The 17,596-nt window shown below is 36.7% G+C and overlaps 1 protein-coding gene across 1 annotated transcript in view; it reads left to right on the top strand.

The window, feature by feature from the left end:
- Positions 1–17,596, top strand: part of LRRC72 (leucine rich repeat containing 72) — a 40,989-nt gene that overhangs the window by 17,696 nt on the left and 5,697 nt on the right. The window contains exons 4-7 of the mRNA XM_029234265.1: positions 746–827; positions 1,930–2,040; positions 9,761–9,850; positions 10,782–10,934. Of these exons, the coding sequence (XP_029090098.1) occupies positions 746–827; positions 1,930–2,040; positions 9,761–9,850; positions 10,782–10,934 (436 nt within the window). The remainder of the gene's footprint in view (positions 1–745; positions 828–1,929; positions 2,041–9,760; positions 9,851–10,781; positions 10,935–17,596) is intronic.

The following is a 17,596-nucleotide window of genomic DNA, read 5'->3' as shown; positions in this document are numbered from 1 at the left end:
GCTTGGGGAGAGGAGGTAGAGCATTGAATGCAGAATTAGACCATCTCTCAGGAGATCTGACTTAAAATGCTGGAGCAGATGGAAGTTTAGAGAAACAAAAAGTGGGTCAAAACAGAGCAAGAAGACAGCAGTGAGATGCAAAGAGATCAAAGAACGGTCTCAACAAATCCCTGGAGCAGTGGAAACTTCTTGTGGCAGCCTGCTCAGGCATGGTTGGATAGGCCTTGCCAGCCTAGGGCAGTTCCTTAAGAATAATCAGAAATGTACCAGGAGGAAAAGCCATGCAGGCAAAGAGAAATCGTGACTCATACACAGATGCAGAAACGATTCAGCATTATCGGAGGAGAGAGCCCTTGGCACATAATAGGCACTTAATAATATGTGGTGGTGAATTAGTGCATATATGGAGCCAAATCCAATGTGACTATAGGGCAGAGAAATGTAGGGAAGGTTGTGAGAGCAAAAGGATAGGCCAGATTCCAGAGGCTTTGAAAACCTTTCAGGGAGTTTGGTGGAAACGTGGTAAGAGAAGTTCGAGTATTAAGTTAGCTAAAAGCACCCTTTTTATCATACGTAACTTCAAAGACAATCCAGACATAACTCATGGCCCAGATCAAAAGGTTGCACATAATTAATAAAAACAGCAAATGCTGAACTTCTATGGTTCTTATTAAATTTTTATATCTGTATGTAATTACATGTAATTATTGTAGAAAGAATATTGTTCTCTAACTCTCATTTTCAGCTCCATGGAATAACATTTATAACTAGAAACTGTTGTCTGGCAGAACTATACCTAAACAACAATGCAATATTTGATATACAAGGTATGTCTTAAATTTTGTCTTTTGATTGAATTGATTTTCAATTAAATAATAACTTTCAACTATGGTATTGCTCATGGCATGCAATAATCTGTTTTAACATTTCTGTTGAAAATATATGATGGAAGCTGTTATTTTTTAATGTTCTTGTGTACATTTCATTTTAAGATGTGCTGTTTGATTATGGTTTTAGCTCAATATTGTCATGTATCTTATTCAAGATGTAGAAGAATCTTTTTTTAGCATAGAAATTTTGCCATTCTACTGCACAGTTGGACACAAACTAGATATTGTGGAAGCAAATTTTAATGTTTGGGAGCATTAATAAAAAATAATGACTTCATAAATAGTTTTAAATATTTTTACAGGCTGTAATTTTTCCCAGCCAAATTTCTGTTTCACTCTGAGTTAATTTTGTACCTGCAACAATCTCTAAACTGACAATTTCAAGCCTGGTATAAAAGTATATGATATACTAGGATCATGAGATACAAAGAAGTATGGTACAAAACATTTTTCTTCTGTATTACATGCTGCAGAATTGAAATATCGTAAATTTTGAGATCCAGTATGATTCCTTGTTCCATGAAGAAAGGAAACCTTGCCAATTCAACTATGATGTCGTTATTGCAAAGATACAACACACTTTCACTTATGTTAAAAATGTGGGAAAATGTGCAAGTTAGAATCAATAAGATGATAGGAATATTTGGCTTCCCATTGTGTAAAGAAAATATTTAGTTGAGCAGTTTGGGGGAGATACTGATTTGAATAACCATTTCCTGGATTGGCACTATAAACTAAGCAACATTGGCAAAACAAAACAAACAAAATAAGGATAACGAAAACAACCCCTTCAGAATCAAACAAAATCATTGCTACAGAAAAAAAAAAAACAGTGGAAAGAAATTGGCTCTATATTCCCAAATTACAGTCACTTATTTGAATTGTTATGCTTTGTTGTATTCTTAATGATAATTCATCATATTATTAATAATTCCTCCCTTCACCAGATGTAATGTATTCTTTGCTTTTGCTTAGGTAGCATGTTTAATTAGCATTAAAAATGTTTAAAATCTTATACAAATATTTTAATTTCTTTTAGGCCTGCACTCTTTGCATTCGTTGCATATACTCCTGCTGCACCACAATGAGTTAACAAACATTGAGGCAACAGTAAAGGAATTAAAGGGAATGCTAAATCTGAAGACCCTAAGTATTAATTTGCACTTTTATATAGCCATAACTTAAAGTAGTGATAACACAGGACATTTTTTCATTTTTTGAATTTAAATTAGATCAGTGTTTATAACAAAACTACTTAGATAGTTTCCAGAAAACAAGACTAGATCTTTTTCTTTTTAAAAATACATTTTTGAAAGAACAACAGGTAGAAAAACAATTTTTGTGAAATGATATGGCATGCCAAATGGAAATGATGAAAGCAAAAAGAGAGGAGGTACATGTTTAAATCTGTGTTTTTGGTTTTACCTCTAAAGGCAGTTTTAGCACATATTATATGATTCCATTTATTTATATAAATGTCCAGAATGGGCACATCTATCGAGACAGCAACACTGAGAGGTAACTGTTTTTAAATAGTGGCTGCCCAGTGCTGGGGGGATGAGGGTCTGGGGAGTGACAGTCTGGGGTTTCTTTTCAGGGTGATGAAAATGTTCTAAAATTGAACGTGGTGATGGTTGCACAATTCTATGAATATACTAAAAACCATGAATTGTATACTTAAAATTAGTGAACCGTGTGATATGTGAATTATATTAGTAAAACTGACACTCCCTCCCCCTACACTAAAAAAAAGAGCACGTTTTAATGTAATCTTCCTATTGGGTGAACAGCAAACAATTCATATTTATTGAATCGCACCCAGCAAGGAACTGACCTCAGTATTTGAAGAAGGTGTGAGGTGGGTTGGAAAAATAGATAATACACAGTTCCTACTCTCAATAAGCTTATAGTTGTTTGGTTGGTTTGTTTGTTTTTAAGCTTATAGTGTCTGAAGGGTAAATAAACTGGTACACGATTGCAATTCAGAACAAATGGTTCTAGGTGGACCGAGAGAAACTCAGAGCAGTGAAGGGGTTTTCAAACCTCAGAGTTTGTAGACTTCTTTATACAAGGTCATAAAATAGATGGTTTTTTCCTATTTATTTTCTATTCATTTCTCAGAATTGCCAAAGATAGTGTTGTGAATATGTGTAAAGTGGTGTTGATGGTGGAGCTTCTAATCAGCTCAATACATAGTTATTAAAATTTTCAAATATTTTGAGTGTTAATCAGTTATACCTACTATATTAAGGAGAAATGATTTAAGCTCTTATAGGTAAGATTCTTTAAACCCAACTATTAAAAGTACCCCAAGTTCTAAGGAATTTAATGCTCATTTTTGAGACGTGATAAGGTCTGTGAAAGACTTATCAGGATTGGCCTGCATATTTGAATTACCTGGCCTTTCTGTGCTGAACAAATGCTTAAAATGTCTTTAAATGATTAAAAGACTGGTTATACTAGATCTTGAACTCTCTCTTACCTTCATTTTTCTGTAAAATGGGCTAATAACTACCTCTCAGGATTGCTTCAAATATTAAGCTAACTCTGTAAAGCATTAATTGGTTTGAAGGAGTAACAACAAAAAATTGTTTTATTATGGCTTATGTAAATTAGATAGTGAATTAAGATGCACACAGTCTAGAAATTCTGCTGATTGGTAAATAGATTTTCAAAAAACTGACATTTTGAATAATAATTATAATAACATGTTTGAATGTTGAGAAAATGCTTTCTTACTATATTCTCATTTAAATCTTCATAGCAATCCAATGATGTGATTAGAATTATTCCCTCTTTAATGGTAGAAATGCAGGGCTCAGAGCTTTAACCAGACTACTAAGGAATGTTGAAACTTAAACTCATGCCTTGTTTCTTCTGTTTATCATTCATTCATTCAATAAATATTTATCATGCATTCACTAAGGACACTAATAGATGGAGATACAAAAGTAAACAAGAAAGACCCTATGTAGACCTTTATGGAGCTTATAGTTTTGTAACTCTCAGCCTAAATATTTCTTACAGAACTGAGGGGGCTTGATGCAAAACTAATTGGACAATTTGCTAAATGTAAGAACTGAATAATTTAAGCAAGCTTATTTTACAATGTAGGATTTGGAGGTTAGCCATCAAGGTTGCCCCATCATAGTCAACAGTGTTATGCCTTAAACAAAAGTGCCTGGCGGGAGGGGGGGTAAGTGGAGTCTGAAATTCAGCCCTTGCCTGCCTTACCAGCAGTGTATGTGGGTGCAGAATGGTGTCAGCCCTGAGGTGGGGTGCAGGAGTGCCTTTTCTAGTTCTCTGAAAGGCTATTAGGTCAGCCTGGTAGTATAAGGTCCATATCATTGCCTGTCACAACATTTTAAATGACCTCTATTTAAAATCATAGTGACTATAAATTGTTCCAACTGAGAATCTTGTAGAGGGATCATTTTTTGAAATGGAGAAAATGCTGCATCAGGTTACCCAAAAATGCATTTTCTGAAAATTTTTGGTAGCAAATATGCACAGTTTGAACCCTTGCCCTATTTTGGTTAAAGATATTATACAAAAAAGTGTTGGTGGACTTCCCTGGTGGCACAGTGGTTGGGAATCCACCTGCCAATGCAGGGGACACGGGTTTGAGCCCTGGTCCAGGAAGATCCCACATGCTGTGGAGCAACTAAGCCCACGAGCCACAACTACTGAGCCCACATGCCACAAATACTGAAGCCTGCACGCCTAGAGCCCGAGCTCCGCAACGAGAAGCCGCCACAGTGAGAAGCCTGGGCACCGCAACAAAGAGTAGCCCCTGCTCGCTGCAACTAGAGAAAGTCTGTGCGCAGCAACGAAGACCCAACGCAGCCAAAAATAAATTTAAAAAAATTAAGAAAAAAATGTTGGCATTTACTAGCTACTAATTATATTGTGCAGTAATGTCCCCTGATTAAGTTCCTATGAACCTCCTTTGCAATCACAGATTAGATTCAGCTCATTAACTACAATAAGAAATCCATGTATTTAAAATATATATAAATTTATTAATTTATTTATTTAATTTTGGGTGTGTTGGGTCTTCGTTGCTGCACGTGGGCTTTCTCTAGTTGCAAAGAGTGGGGGCTACTCTTTGTTGCGGTACGTGGGCTATTCATTGCGGTGGCTTCTCTTGTTGTGGAACACGGGCTCTAGGTGCGTGGGCTTCAGTAGTTGTGGCAGGTGGGCTCAGTAGTTGTGGCTCACAGGCTTAGTTGCTCCGTGGCATGTGGGATCTTCCCAGACCAGGGCTTGAACCCTGTCCCCTGCATTGGCAGGCGGATTCTTAACTACTGCGCCACCAGGGAAGTCCCCCATGTATTTTCAAGTGTTAAAACTTTTCTTTTCAAGTCATAAAACTGTTTAAAATGCTAAAATATTATTATTATTATTATTCCACTTCAATTACAGCTCTTCATAGGGTGAGAAAATAGCCTGAAGGGTAAACCTCTAACCCATTTCAGCATTGCACCCTCCACTGGCAATGAGGAGAACTGCCAAGAGATTACCCAGTATACACGTGGCTGGGAACTTCAGGGAGGCCTAAAACCAGCTGCAGAGTGTGAGGTCCTACAAACTGGAATTCCTGACTTCCAGGCTGAGTCAGGAGGGCCACACCTTTTCTCTCCGGGCAGTCTACCTTTCCACACCCTCCCCCTCTGGCTCCATTTTCCTCTTCCCTTCCCTCCTCCAAACTCTTTCTAAATCTGCATGTGTCAAAGATTTGCTTGTGGCTGCGGACTTTCACTAACCTTCAGTCTCCCTGCCTCTTTCCCAGCACAGAGAGAAAAAACACCACCGACAATAGCAACAAAATACTTAACCCATTCTCCTGTTCCTAAATCTTTAGTCTCCTCATTTTTCTCAAATTTTCTCTATGTTGCATTAAGCTCCAGTATTGGAAAGTATACTTGAACTCCTACATTCCGTAATTGTTAAGACTTGCTTCCTAGCAGAGACTTAAGGATTCACCCTTGGAGACAGGAAGTGCCCCTTTCAAAGAGAAGGTCTCCATTTTTTACAGATTCTGCTCTTAAGCACGTCCTGCCTTTCCTCATTTGGCCGCAGTCCACTGCTGATGGCAAATAGCCAGGGAGTGAAGAGGGATGCTGAGAGGTCAGCGTGGGACTATGGTCTCAGTGGTCTCTTCATCTGAGACTCTTTACCCTGAAATGCCCCTCAAGGTGGGACCACTCCTCCCAAACAACACAAGAGGACAGTCCACTCAATAAAAAGAGCCAACTGGGTCTTTCACTGCTGTTTGTCTTGAAACAGCATCCCTCACTCTCCTAACTCTTGCTTTAGTCCAGGTTTGCCTTTTAAAAATCAGGGATCATTTCCATATTCAGTACAATCATGTGGTATGCTGTGGCCCAGAGATTTTAGTTAAAATGACATGGTAACAATGGAGATGCTGACCTTACTAAGTAACCTTGAACCAGAACCTCTGTCTGATCATTGACAGTTGAGCTTCTTTCCACAGGCTGTTCTGTATGGGCACAGATGGAACTGCTTTTAACTTCTCTACATCTGTTTTCCTATCTATTAAAATGGATATGTTGGTACATTATTAATTACATCAACTTTCTTCAAAGGTGGTCTAAAAAACATCCAGGTTCATTTAAATGGTGATTTTAAATTTTGCCTTAAAAGTTAAAAAAAAATTAACTGGAGCCAATTATTTAGATGACTTTTTTTCCCTCTTCTGTTTCAATAAGAAGTAGCTTCACACATGTGACTCATGTAACTCAAGCTTGTGCAGTAAGGTAGTAGAAACATTTTGCTATATTATTGGGTAAATGTAAATTGCTTAGACTCAGAATCCCAAATTAAGATAAGCAAGACAGTGCTGGCGCCACCAAGGTGTACTCTATAAGTAGCCTAGAGGGAAGGTGGATTAAATAGTATTAACCTATTGAAAGTGAAAGTGTAAACAATTTTGCTTCATAGTTTCTAAAGGAATGTACCCATACATCATAGAAGGTTTTCAGAACTTTCAGACACAGGAAACGAATATCATATCTTAGAAACTTTATTTATGGTAATTTTAGTGGCATCAATCCAAAACTCATAAATCCAAAATGTTAAATGCTTAATAGTATAGAGGGGAAAAAAGATAATTAAAAATAAGATTGCTTCCTTCTAACATTTAAGAGTAAGAAAAAAAAGTGAAGAATAATAAAAATGAAATTCTTTTAAAATTATTTAATTCTAATTATTTTTTTAAGTTAATTTAGTCAGAGACTAGGCTTCATAGCCCAGTTTTCTGACTTGCTGTCATTTAGATTTTATTTTATGATGAGATGAATGTTGAACCACAATAAGTGCATCAAGTTTTTAGTATTATGACACCTTTTTAATAAGTAATGTAATAGTAGTAAATCCAAATTTGGTGATTTGTTTAGCTGAAGCCAGAAGTTTTAAAATTTACGTAAAGCAGTTATTTAACTAAGCACTAGGAAGAAAAACCAAGAAAAGAAATTAAATAGTAGTGTTCTCAGAGGGAAAAGAGAATATGAAGTGTATCCTAAAAGTAAACATCATTGAAAGATGTTGGTACATTTTCCATTAACATCATATGCAAAGGCAGACTCTACTCCCAGCTGCTATAATGTAGGATAGTGTTATGAGGTGTCAGATGTTATTCTCCAAGACAGTAACCACAGAGCAGACTTCTGCACTAAAGCATCTGTGAATTTTTCTCCCTCCTGAACTCTCATTAAAAAGAATTGTGTTTTGTTGGGCTTCCCTGGTGGCGCGGTGGTTGAGAGTCCACCTGCCGATGCAGGGGATGCGGGTTCGTGCCCAGGTACAGGAAGATCCTACATGCCGCGGAGCGGCTGGGCCCCTGAGCCATGGCCGCTGAGCCTGCGCGTCCGGAGCCTGTGCTCCGCAACGGGAGAGGCCACTGCAAAAAACAATTGCGTTTGGCTTTTTTTTTTTTTGCGGTACGCGGGCCTCTCACTGTTGTGGCCTCTCCCGTTGCGGATCACAGGCTCCGGACGCGCAGGCTCAGCGGCCATGGCTCACGGGCCCAGCCGCTCCGCGGCACGTGGGATCCTCCCGGACCGGGGCACGAACCCGTGTCCCCTGCATTGGCAGGTGGACTCCCAACCACTGTGCCGCCAGGGGAGGCCGTGTTTTGCTTTTCTACCCTTGAAGGGTGACCTTTTTTCTTCTTTGTCTGGCTCAAACTACAAGGTATGATCCCTGTGGATCTTTTAAAATCTGTCCTTATTACTGATTTAGTATACATCCGTTCTATTCCCTGTCCTGTAGTTATAATTATTTGCTACCACTTTAAATTCCTTCTCTTTTGAGATTAAAATTCAAACCAGTTTTGTCACTTAAGAAATCTTGAAAAATATCCATCTCATTTTTCCTCTCATTTCCCCCAATAGATACATATTTCCTTTCTTTTAAATTTTCTTGTTGCCCCTGGCTCTACATTTTCTTTTTTGCCTTTCCTCTTATAACTTTTGTTTCTTATGCACCAGGTGTCTTCCATTGCCTGCTTTAAGTCCCTCTAAAGCTCATGTTTTCCACAGCGAATAGCTACCTATAACGACTTTATTAGCCAGAAAAGTTTGTGTTTATACAACAAATATCAGAATATTTTATTGCCTGCAGAGAAAACATTCAGATGATTAACTTCTTCAGTTTTTATCTAGTTTGTTGTCTTTCAAGCATCCCCCTTGACCCCCTCTTCTTTATGTTGCAAGCTCTTCTTTATAAATATTGATCAGTTTTTTCTGGGTTTCTAATGCTTAATACTTTCATGCTTTTATCAAACCTTTTTGTATTTTATAACTAGTCAAATGCTACAGCAGTACTCCTAGATTTAAATGTACGTTAAATGAGCCTCATGTTGTTGAGTGATGTTTCTGTACACAAGCTGGAGCTCTTTCTGCTACTGCCATCTAGTGGTTCTCCTCTTTTCCAGGAGTATTTTCTAGAAATTACGTGTAGGTGGAATTCAATAGCTAAAGATATGCAAGTGGAAATTATAAGAGTTTTATTTCACATTGTATTGAAATAATCCTGTTTAATATTATCTAAAGAAGAATAGGGAAAGTACCTTTTCCATGGAAATAAAATACAACTTCTAGCTGAAGATTTTAAAAAATATACCTACATGCTGATGCCTAAGGGATGTCATGTCAGAAGCGCCTGGAGCTCTTCCTCATCAGCATGCCTCCCACCTCCAGCCTGGTTCATTAAGTATCCTAGCACCTGCGCACAAGGAAATCCGAGTCGCCTGTGCCTGGCCAGAGGTAGATGAGATGCAAAACCCGCATCTCTTCACCTCTACTCCTGCTGAGATCTGAAGCTGCTACTGGCATTTATATGTTCTGAACTAGGTGCAATGGTGTGAAGCCGAGGAAGAAAATTATAATAGAACAGTGTGCCACAACTCTGCCCATCTCCACGCAGGCACCCATGTGACCTTTGAGACTGGAAGAAGAGAACTAATGAACAAATACTTTAATAAAGAGCAGCATCAAGAACCCTCTAGAGCTGATATTGAGTTCTTTCTTTACTGATTAATTACGGACATGTTAAACGTTTCCTCATTTGTGACAGATTTGGGTCAAAGATATGTCCTCAGCACCTAGCACAGTTCCTAGTAGACAGTAAGCACTCCGAAAATATTTGTTGAATGAATGAATTTAACAGATAGGAAAAGTAAGTCCTGCGATGAATAAGTAAGGGTTTGGTGAAACCATTGGTCTGTGAAGCAGAGCTTTACATACTGTTATGTTTTATATTAATCTTGCAATTTCTCATATTTTATCAAGTGATAAATGTAACTGATTTCGAAACCTGACATCTTAATTTGGATTCTTTCTTTGCAGCTCTCTACCAAAACCCTTTATGCCGATATAACTTGTACCGTTTATACACAATCTACCACCTTCCAGGAGTAGAGTTGCTTGACGGAAATCGTAAGAACACCTCTTCTTGCAGAGAAATATTTGAGAGTCAGTCTTATAACTCAGTGGTTTAAACTGCTGACGTTTTTTGGAAATAATTGTCTTTGTAAAGTTTTTCAATTATTTATTTTTGAAATGTTTGCTGTATGAAATTTGCTATAGTTTAGGAATTCATGTCTGTTGACCACTTTATAGGAAAGGCCATCTAACTGAGCATGAGGAAATGTCTCCTTTTGATTCTAGTTTTGACAGTAATGTGTTGAATGCCAATTCACTGACCCCCCGGCACCCTTAATTTTTTATTTCAAAAATGAGACAATTGGACTAAGTCTCATAGGCCTATTTAAGTTCTAAAAGTCATATTCTTTGAAATTCTGTAAATATGTATGTATATATATACTAAAACATATATAATAACTTCTATGTGATATATTTTTAGACATTGTAGATAAACTAGTATGTCTGATTTATATAAGCCACAAAAAAGAAAAATCAACCTCAGTGCATTACATTTTACATTTTTTGAGGTCTATTTTACCCAGAAGTTCTTTATTACCTATCTACTTACCTTTCTACAGATTTGAACATTCTTAATAACTTATAATTGAGTAACTTCTAAATGAGAATATATTAAAACCTTATGTTTATTCCTCTTCTTCCACATAGCCATGAGGAAAAGAAGGGATGTAGCACAGCTGCAATTTCAGTCATCCATGGTGATGTGTTAGAATGTGATGCAATAGGATTGATTTGTGCCTTGTGACATGAGGGACATATATTGAGCACTTGTAAGACTATGGAAATAACTTTTTACAAATTAATTTTGACAGGATGTTCACATACAACATGGGATAAATCCATTTTTAAAAGTAATTCTATTTTGAATCACTCTGCATATCTATTTATAATGTTATATAATAACATTACTTTTTGCATTTATCAGAAGTTACAGAAAAAGAAAGAAGATCAATGATTACGATTTTTAACCATAAAAAGTCTCATATTGTTCAATCAATAGCATTCAGAGGAAAAGTAGATGCCTCATGGAATCCAAGATCACCACTTAAGCAAAAACCAGCCCAGAGAGTACCTTCAGGTATTTAAAAAAAATGAAAAAAATGAAATGAAAACTTCTCAAACTTTTGGTTAATTTAGTTATCATAATAACTTCAATTTACAATAAGCTAAACAGTTATGTAGTGAAATAAATATTTTCCAATTTTATTAGCCTACCTAAATATATAACTTTCATCTTCATTTGTGTGTATTAAATAAGGTAATGTGATAACGAGATAATACATTGAAGTCCTTACCCCAGTATCTAGCACAGCATAAAGGGCTCAATGAATAAGCTACAATTGCTATTATTACCATTGACACTGGATAATTTCAACAATTAAGGCTATAAGTTTTTGATAATATAGAAAAATATAAAGAAGAAATAAAGATCATCTGCAATTCCTCCATTCAGAAATAAGCACTATTATTTTGTTGTACTCTCATAGATGGTGATCATATGCAAGTATAACCTGAATATCTTCAGTAATGTTTCATTAGATGGAATTTAATTTCTTGTATGTAACAGAAATCCAACTACAGTGACTTAAGTAAAAAGAGGTTAACTTTTCTCACACAACAAAGAGTATACAGTGTCCAAGGTTAGTGTAAGGTTCAATGATATTTTCAGTGTTCGAGAATACATCTATCTTTTGTTCTGCAATTCTTTTTAAAGAAATATGTTTATTTGGTCACAACAGCTAAACCTGCTATTAGGTTTAGTAACATACCCTAGTGAATTTAGATTTTTGACCCATTTAGGATCCTGTATTCTATAAATTTTATTTATTTATTTTTTTAACATCCTTCTTGGAGTATAATTGCTTTACAATGATGTGTTAGTTTCTGCTTTATAACAAAGTGAATCAGTTATACATATACATATGTTCCCATATCTCTTCCCTCTTGCGTCTCCCTTCCTCCCACCCTCCCTATCCCACCCCTCTAGGTGGTCACAAAGCACCGAGCTGATCTCCCTGTGCTATGCGGCTGCTTCCCACTAGCTATCGATTTTACATTTGGTAGTGTATATATGTCCATGCCACTCTCTCACCTTCTCACAGCTTACCCTTCCCCCTCCCCATATGCTCAAGTCCATTCTCTAGTAGGTCTGTGTCTTTATTCCTGTCTTGCCCCTAGGTTCTTCATGACCTTTCTATTTTTTCTTTCTCCTTTCTTAGATTCCATATATATGTTAGCATACGGTATTTGTTTTTCTCTTTTTGACTTACTTCACTCTGTTTGACAGACTCTAGGTCTATCCACCTCATTACAAGTAGCTCAATTTCGTTTCTTTTTATGGCTGAGTAATATTCCATTGTATATATGTGCCACATCTTCTTTATCATCTGTTGATGGACACTTCAGTTGCTTCCATGTCCTGGCTATTGTAAATAGAGCTGCAATGAACATTTTGGTACATGACTCTTTTTGAATTATGGTTTTCTCAGGGTATATGCCCAGTAGTGGGATTGCTGGGTCATATGGTAGTTCTATTTTTAGTTTTTTAAGGAACCTCCATACTGTTCTCCATAGTGGCTGTATCAATTTACATTCCCACCCACAGTGAAAGAGGGTTCCCTTTTCTCCACACCCTCTCCAGCATTTATTGTTTGTAGATTTTTTGATGATGGCCATTCTGACCAGTGTGAGATGATATCTCATTGTAGTTTTGATTTGCATTTCTCTAATGATTAATGATGTTGAGCATCCTTTCATGTGTTTGTTGGCAATCTGTATATCTTCTTTGGAGAAATGTCTATTTAGGTCTTCTGCCCATTTTTGGATTGGGTTGTTTGTTTTTTTGATATTGAGCTGCATGAGCTGCTTATAAATTTTGGAGATTAATCCTTTGTCAGTTGTTTCATTTGCAAATATTTTCTCCCATTGTGAGGGTTGTCTTTTTGCCTTGTTTATGGTTTCCTTTGCTGTGCAAAAGCTTTTAAGTTTCATTAGGTCCCATTTGTTTCTTTTTGTTTTTATTTCCATTTCTCTAGGAGGTGGGTCAAAAAGGATCTTGCTGTGATTTATGTCATAGAGTGTTCTGCCTATGTTTTCCTCTAAGAGTTTTAGAGTGTCTGGCCTTACATTTATGTCTTTAATCCATTTTGAATTTATTTTTGTGTATAGTGTTAGGGAGTGTTCTAATTTCATTCTTTTCCATGTAGCTGTCCAATTTTCCCAGCACCACTTATTGAAGAGGCTGTCTTTTCTCCATTGTATATTCTTGCCTCCTTTATCAAACACAAGGTGACCATATGTTTGTGGGTTTGTCTCTGGGCTTTGTATCTTGTTCCATTGATCTATATTTCTGTTCTTGTGCCAGTACCATACTGTCTTGATGACTATAACTTTGTAGTATAGTCTGAAGTCAGGGAGGCAGATTCCTCCAGCTCTGTTTTTCTTTCTCAAGATTGCTTTGGCTATTTGGGGTCTTTTGTGTTTCCATACAAATTGTGAAATTTTTTGTTCTAGTTCTGTGAAAAATGCCATTGGTAGTTTGATAGGGATTGCATTGAATCTGTAGATTGCTTTGGGTAGTATAATCATTTTCATAATGTTCATTCTTCCAATCCAAGAACATGGTATATCTCTCCATCTGTTTGTATCATCTTTAATTTCTTTCATCAGTGTCTTATAGTTTTCTGCATACAGGTCTTTTGTCTCCTTAGGTAGGTTTATTCCTAGGTATTTTATTCCTTTTGTTGCAGTGGTAAATGGGAGTGTTTCCTTAATTTCTCTTTCAGATTTTTCATCATTATTGTATAGGAATGCAAGAGATTTCTGTGCATTAATTTTGTATCCTGCTACTTTACCAAATTCATTGACTAGCTCTCATAGTTTTCTGGTAGTATCTTTAGGATTCTCTATGTATAGTATCATGTTACCTAAAAACAGTGACAGTTTTACTTCTTTTCCAATTTGTATCCCTTTTATTTCTTTTTCTTTTCTGATTGTTGTGGCTAAAACTTCCAAAACTATGTTGAATAATAGTAGTGAGATTGGGCAACCTTGTCTTTTTCCTGATATTAGTGGAAATGGTTTCAGCTTTTCAGCATTGAGAACGATGTTGGCTGTGGGTTTGTCATATATGGCCTTTATTATGTTGAGGTAAGTTCCCTCTGTGCCTACTTTCTGGAGGGTTTTTATCATAAATGGGTGTTGAATTTTGTCAAAAGCTTTTTCTGCATCTAGTGAGATGATCATATGGTTTTATTCTTTCAGTTTGTTAATATGGTGTATCACATTGATTGATTTGCGTATATTGAAGAATCCTTGCATTCCTGGAATCAGCCCCACTTGATCATGGTGTATGATCCTTTTAATGTGCTGTTGGATTCTGTTCACTAGTATTTTGTTGAGGATTTCTGCATCTATGTTCATCAGTGATATTGGTCTGTAGTTTTCTTTCTTTGTGACATCTTTGTCTGGTTTTGATATCGTGGTGATGGTGGTCTCGTAGAATGAGTTTGGGACTGTTCCTCCCTCTGCTATATTTTGGAAGAGTTTGAGAAGGATAGGTGTTAGCTCTTCTCTAAATGTTTGATAGAATTCGCCTGTGAAGCCATCTGGTCCTGGGCTTTTGTTTGCTGGAAGATTTTTCATCACAGTCTCAATTTCAGTGCTTGTGATTGGTCTGTTTATATTTTCCATTTCTTCCTCATTAAGTCTCAGAAGGTTGTGCTTTTCTAAGAATTTATCCATTCCTTCTAGGTTGTCCATTTTATTGGCATATAGTTGCTGTAGTAATCTCTCATGATTCTTTGTATATCTGCAGTGTCAGTTGTTACTTCTGCTTTTTCATTTCTAATTCTATTGAGTATTCTCCCTTTTTTTCTTGATGAGACTGGCCAATGGTTTATCAATTTTGTTTATCTTCTCAGGGAACCAGCTTTTGGTTTTATTGATCTTTGCTATTGTTTCCTTCATTTCTTTTTCATTTATTTCTGATCTGATCTTTATAATTTCTTTCTTTCTGCTAACTTTGGGGTTTTTTGTTCTTCTTTCTCTAATTGCTTTAGGTGTAAGGTTAGTTTGTTTATTTGAGATGTTTGTTTCTTGAGGTAGGATTGTATTGCTATAATCTTCTTTCTTAGAACTCCTTTTGTTTCAACCCATAGGTTTTGGGTTGTCGTGTTTTCATTGTCATTTGTTCCTAGGTATTTTTTGATTTCCTCTTTGATTTCTACAGTGATCTCTTGGTTATTAAGTAGTGTATTGTTAGCCTCCATGTGTTTGTATTTTTTACAGATTTTTTCCTGTAATTGATATCTAGTCTCATAACGTTGTGGTCGGAAAAGATACTTGATAGGATTTCAATTTTCTTAAATTTACCAAGGCTTGATTTGTGACCCAAGACATGATCTATCCTGGAGAATGTTCCATGAGCACTTGAGAAGAAAATGTATTCTGTTGTTTATGGATGGAATGTCCTATAAATATCAGTTAAGTCCATCTTGTTTAGTGTATCATTTAATGCTTGTGTTTCCTTATTTATTTTCATTTTGGATGATCTGTCCATTGGTGAAAGTGGGGTGTTAAAGTCCCCTGCTATGATTGTTCTGTTACTGTCAATTTCCCCTTTTATGGCTGTTACCATTTGCCTTATGTACTAAGATGCTCCTATGTTGGGTGCCTAAATATTTACAATTGTTGTATCTTCTTCTTGGATTGATCCCTTGATCATTATGTAGTGTCCTTCTTTGTTTCTTGTAATAGTCTTTATTTTACAGTCTATTTTGTCTGATATGAGAATTGCTACTCCAGCCTTCTTTTGATATCCATTTGCATGGATTATGTTTTTCCATCCCCTCACTTTCAGTCTGTATGTGTCCCTAACTCAGAAGTGGGTCTCTTGTAGACAGCATATATATGGGTCTTGGTTTTTATCCATTTAGCCAGTCTATGTCTTTTGGTTTGAGCATTTAATCCATTTACAGTCGAGGTTCTTATTGATATGTATGTTCGTATTACCATTTTCTTAATAGTTTTGGTTTGTTATTGTAGGTCTTTTCCTTCTCTTGTGTTTCCTGCCTAGAGAAGTTCCTTTAGAATTTGTTGTAAAGCTGGTTTGCTGGTACTGAGTTCTCTTAGCTTTCTCTTGTCTGTAAACATTTTAATTTCTGTGTCAAATCTGAATGAGATGCTTGCTGGGTAGGGTAATTTTGGTTGTAGGTTTTTCCCTTTCATCACTTTAAATATGTCCTGCCACTCCCTTCTGGCTTGCAGAGTTTTTGATGAAAGATCAGCTGTTAACGTTATGGGGATTCCCTTGTATGTTATTTGTTTTTCCCTTGCAGCTTTTAATAATTTTTTCTTTGTGTTTTTCATAGTTTGATTAATATGTGTCTTGGTGTGTTTCTCCTTGGATTTATCCTGTATGGGACTCTCTGCACTTCCTGGACTTAATTAACTATTTCCTTTCCCATATTAGGGAAGTTTCCAAGTATAATCTCTTCAAATATTTTCTCAGTCCCTTTCTTTTTCTCTTCTTCTTCTCGGACCCCTATAGTTCAAATGTTGGTGCACTTAATGTTGTCCCAGAGGTCTCTAAGACTGTCCTCAATTCTTTTCATTCTTTTTTCTTTATTCTGCTCTGCAGTAGTTATTTCCACTGTTTTATCTTCCAGGTCACTTATCTGTTCTTCTGCCTCAGTTATTCTGCTATTGATTCCTTCTAGAGAATTTAAAATTTCATTTATTGTTGTTCATCATTGTTTATTTGCTCTTTAGTTCTTCTAGGTCCTTGTTAAACGTTTCTTGTATCTTCTCTATTCTATTTCCAAGATTTTGGGTCATCTTTACTATCATTACTCTGAATTGTTTTTCAGGTAGACTGCCTATTTCCTGTTCATTTGTTAGGTCTGGTGGGTTTTTATCTTGCTCCTTCATCTGCTATGTGTTTTTCTGTCTTCTCATTTTGCTTAACTTACTGTGTTTGGGGTCTCCTTTTTGCAGCCTGCAGGTTTGTAGTTCCCATTGTTTTTGGTGTCTGCACCCAGTGTCTAAGGTTGGTTCAGTGGGTTGTGTAGGCTTCCTGGTGGAGGGGACTAGTGCCTGTGTTCTGGTGGATGAGGCTAGATCTTGTCTTTCTGGTGGGCAGGACCATGTCCAGTGGTGTGTTTTGGTGTGTCTGTGACCTTATTATGATTTTAGGCAGCCTCTTTGCTAATGGGTGGGTTTGTGTTCCTTTCTTGCTGGTTGTTTGGCATAGGGTGTCCAGCAGTGTAGCTTGCTGGTTGTTGAGTGGAGCTGGGTCTTAGCGTTGAGATGAAGATCTCTGGGAGAGCTTTTGCCATTTGATATTCGTGGAGCTGGGAGGTCTCTGGTGGACCAATGTCCTGAACTCGGCTCTCCCACCTCAGAGGCACAGGTCTGACACCCAACTGGAGCACCAAGACCCTGTCAGCCATACGGCTCAGAAGGAAAGGGGGGAAAAAAAAAGGAAGAAAAAAAGTAATAATAAAATAAAGTTATTGAATAAAAAATAATTATTAAAAATTAAAAAGTAATTAAAAAAGAAAAAAAAGAAAGAAAGAAGAGAGCAACCATACCAAAAAACAAATGCCCCAATGATAACAAGTGCTAAAAATTATACTAAAAAAAAAAAAAAATCCCAAAACGGACAGACAGAACCCTAGGACAAATGGTAAATGCAAAGCTATACAGACAAAATCACACACAGAAGCATACACACACACA

Source organism: Monodon monoceros, unplaced genomic scaffold (assembly GCF_005190385.1).
Source record: "Monodon monoceros isolate NGI ecotype Baffin Bay Population unplaced genomic scaffold, NGI_Narwhal_1 Super_Scaffold_2, whole genome shotgun sequence".
Classification (NCBI taxonomy): Eukaryota; Metazoa; Chordata; class Mammalia; order Artiodactyla; family Monodontidae; genus Monodon; species Monodon monoceros.
This window is presented reverse-complemented; position numbering and strand designations above follow the sequence as displayed.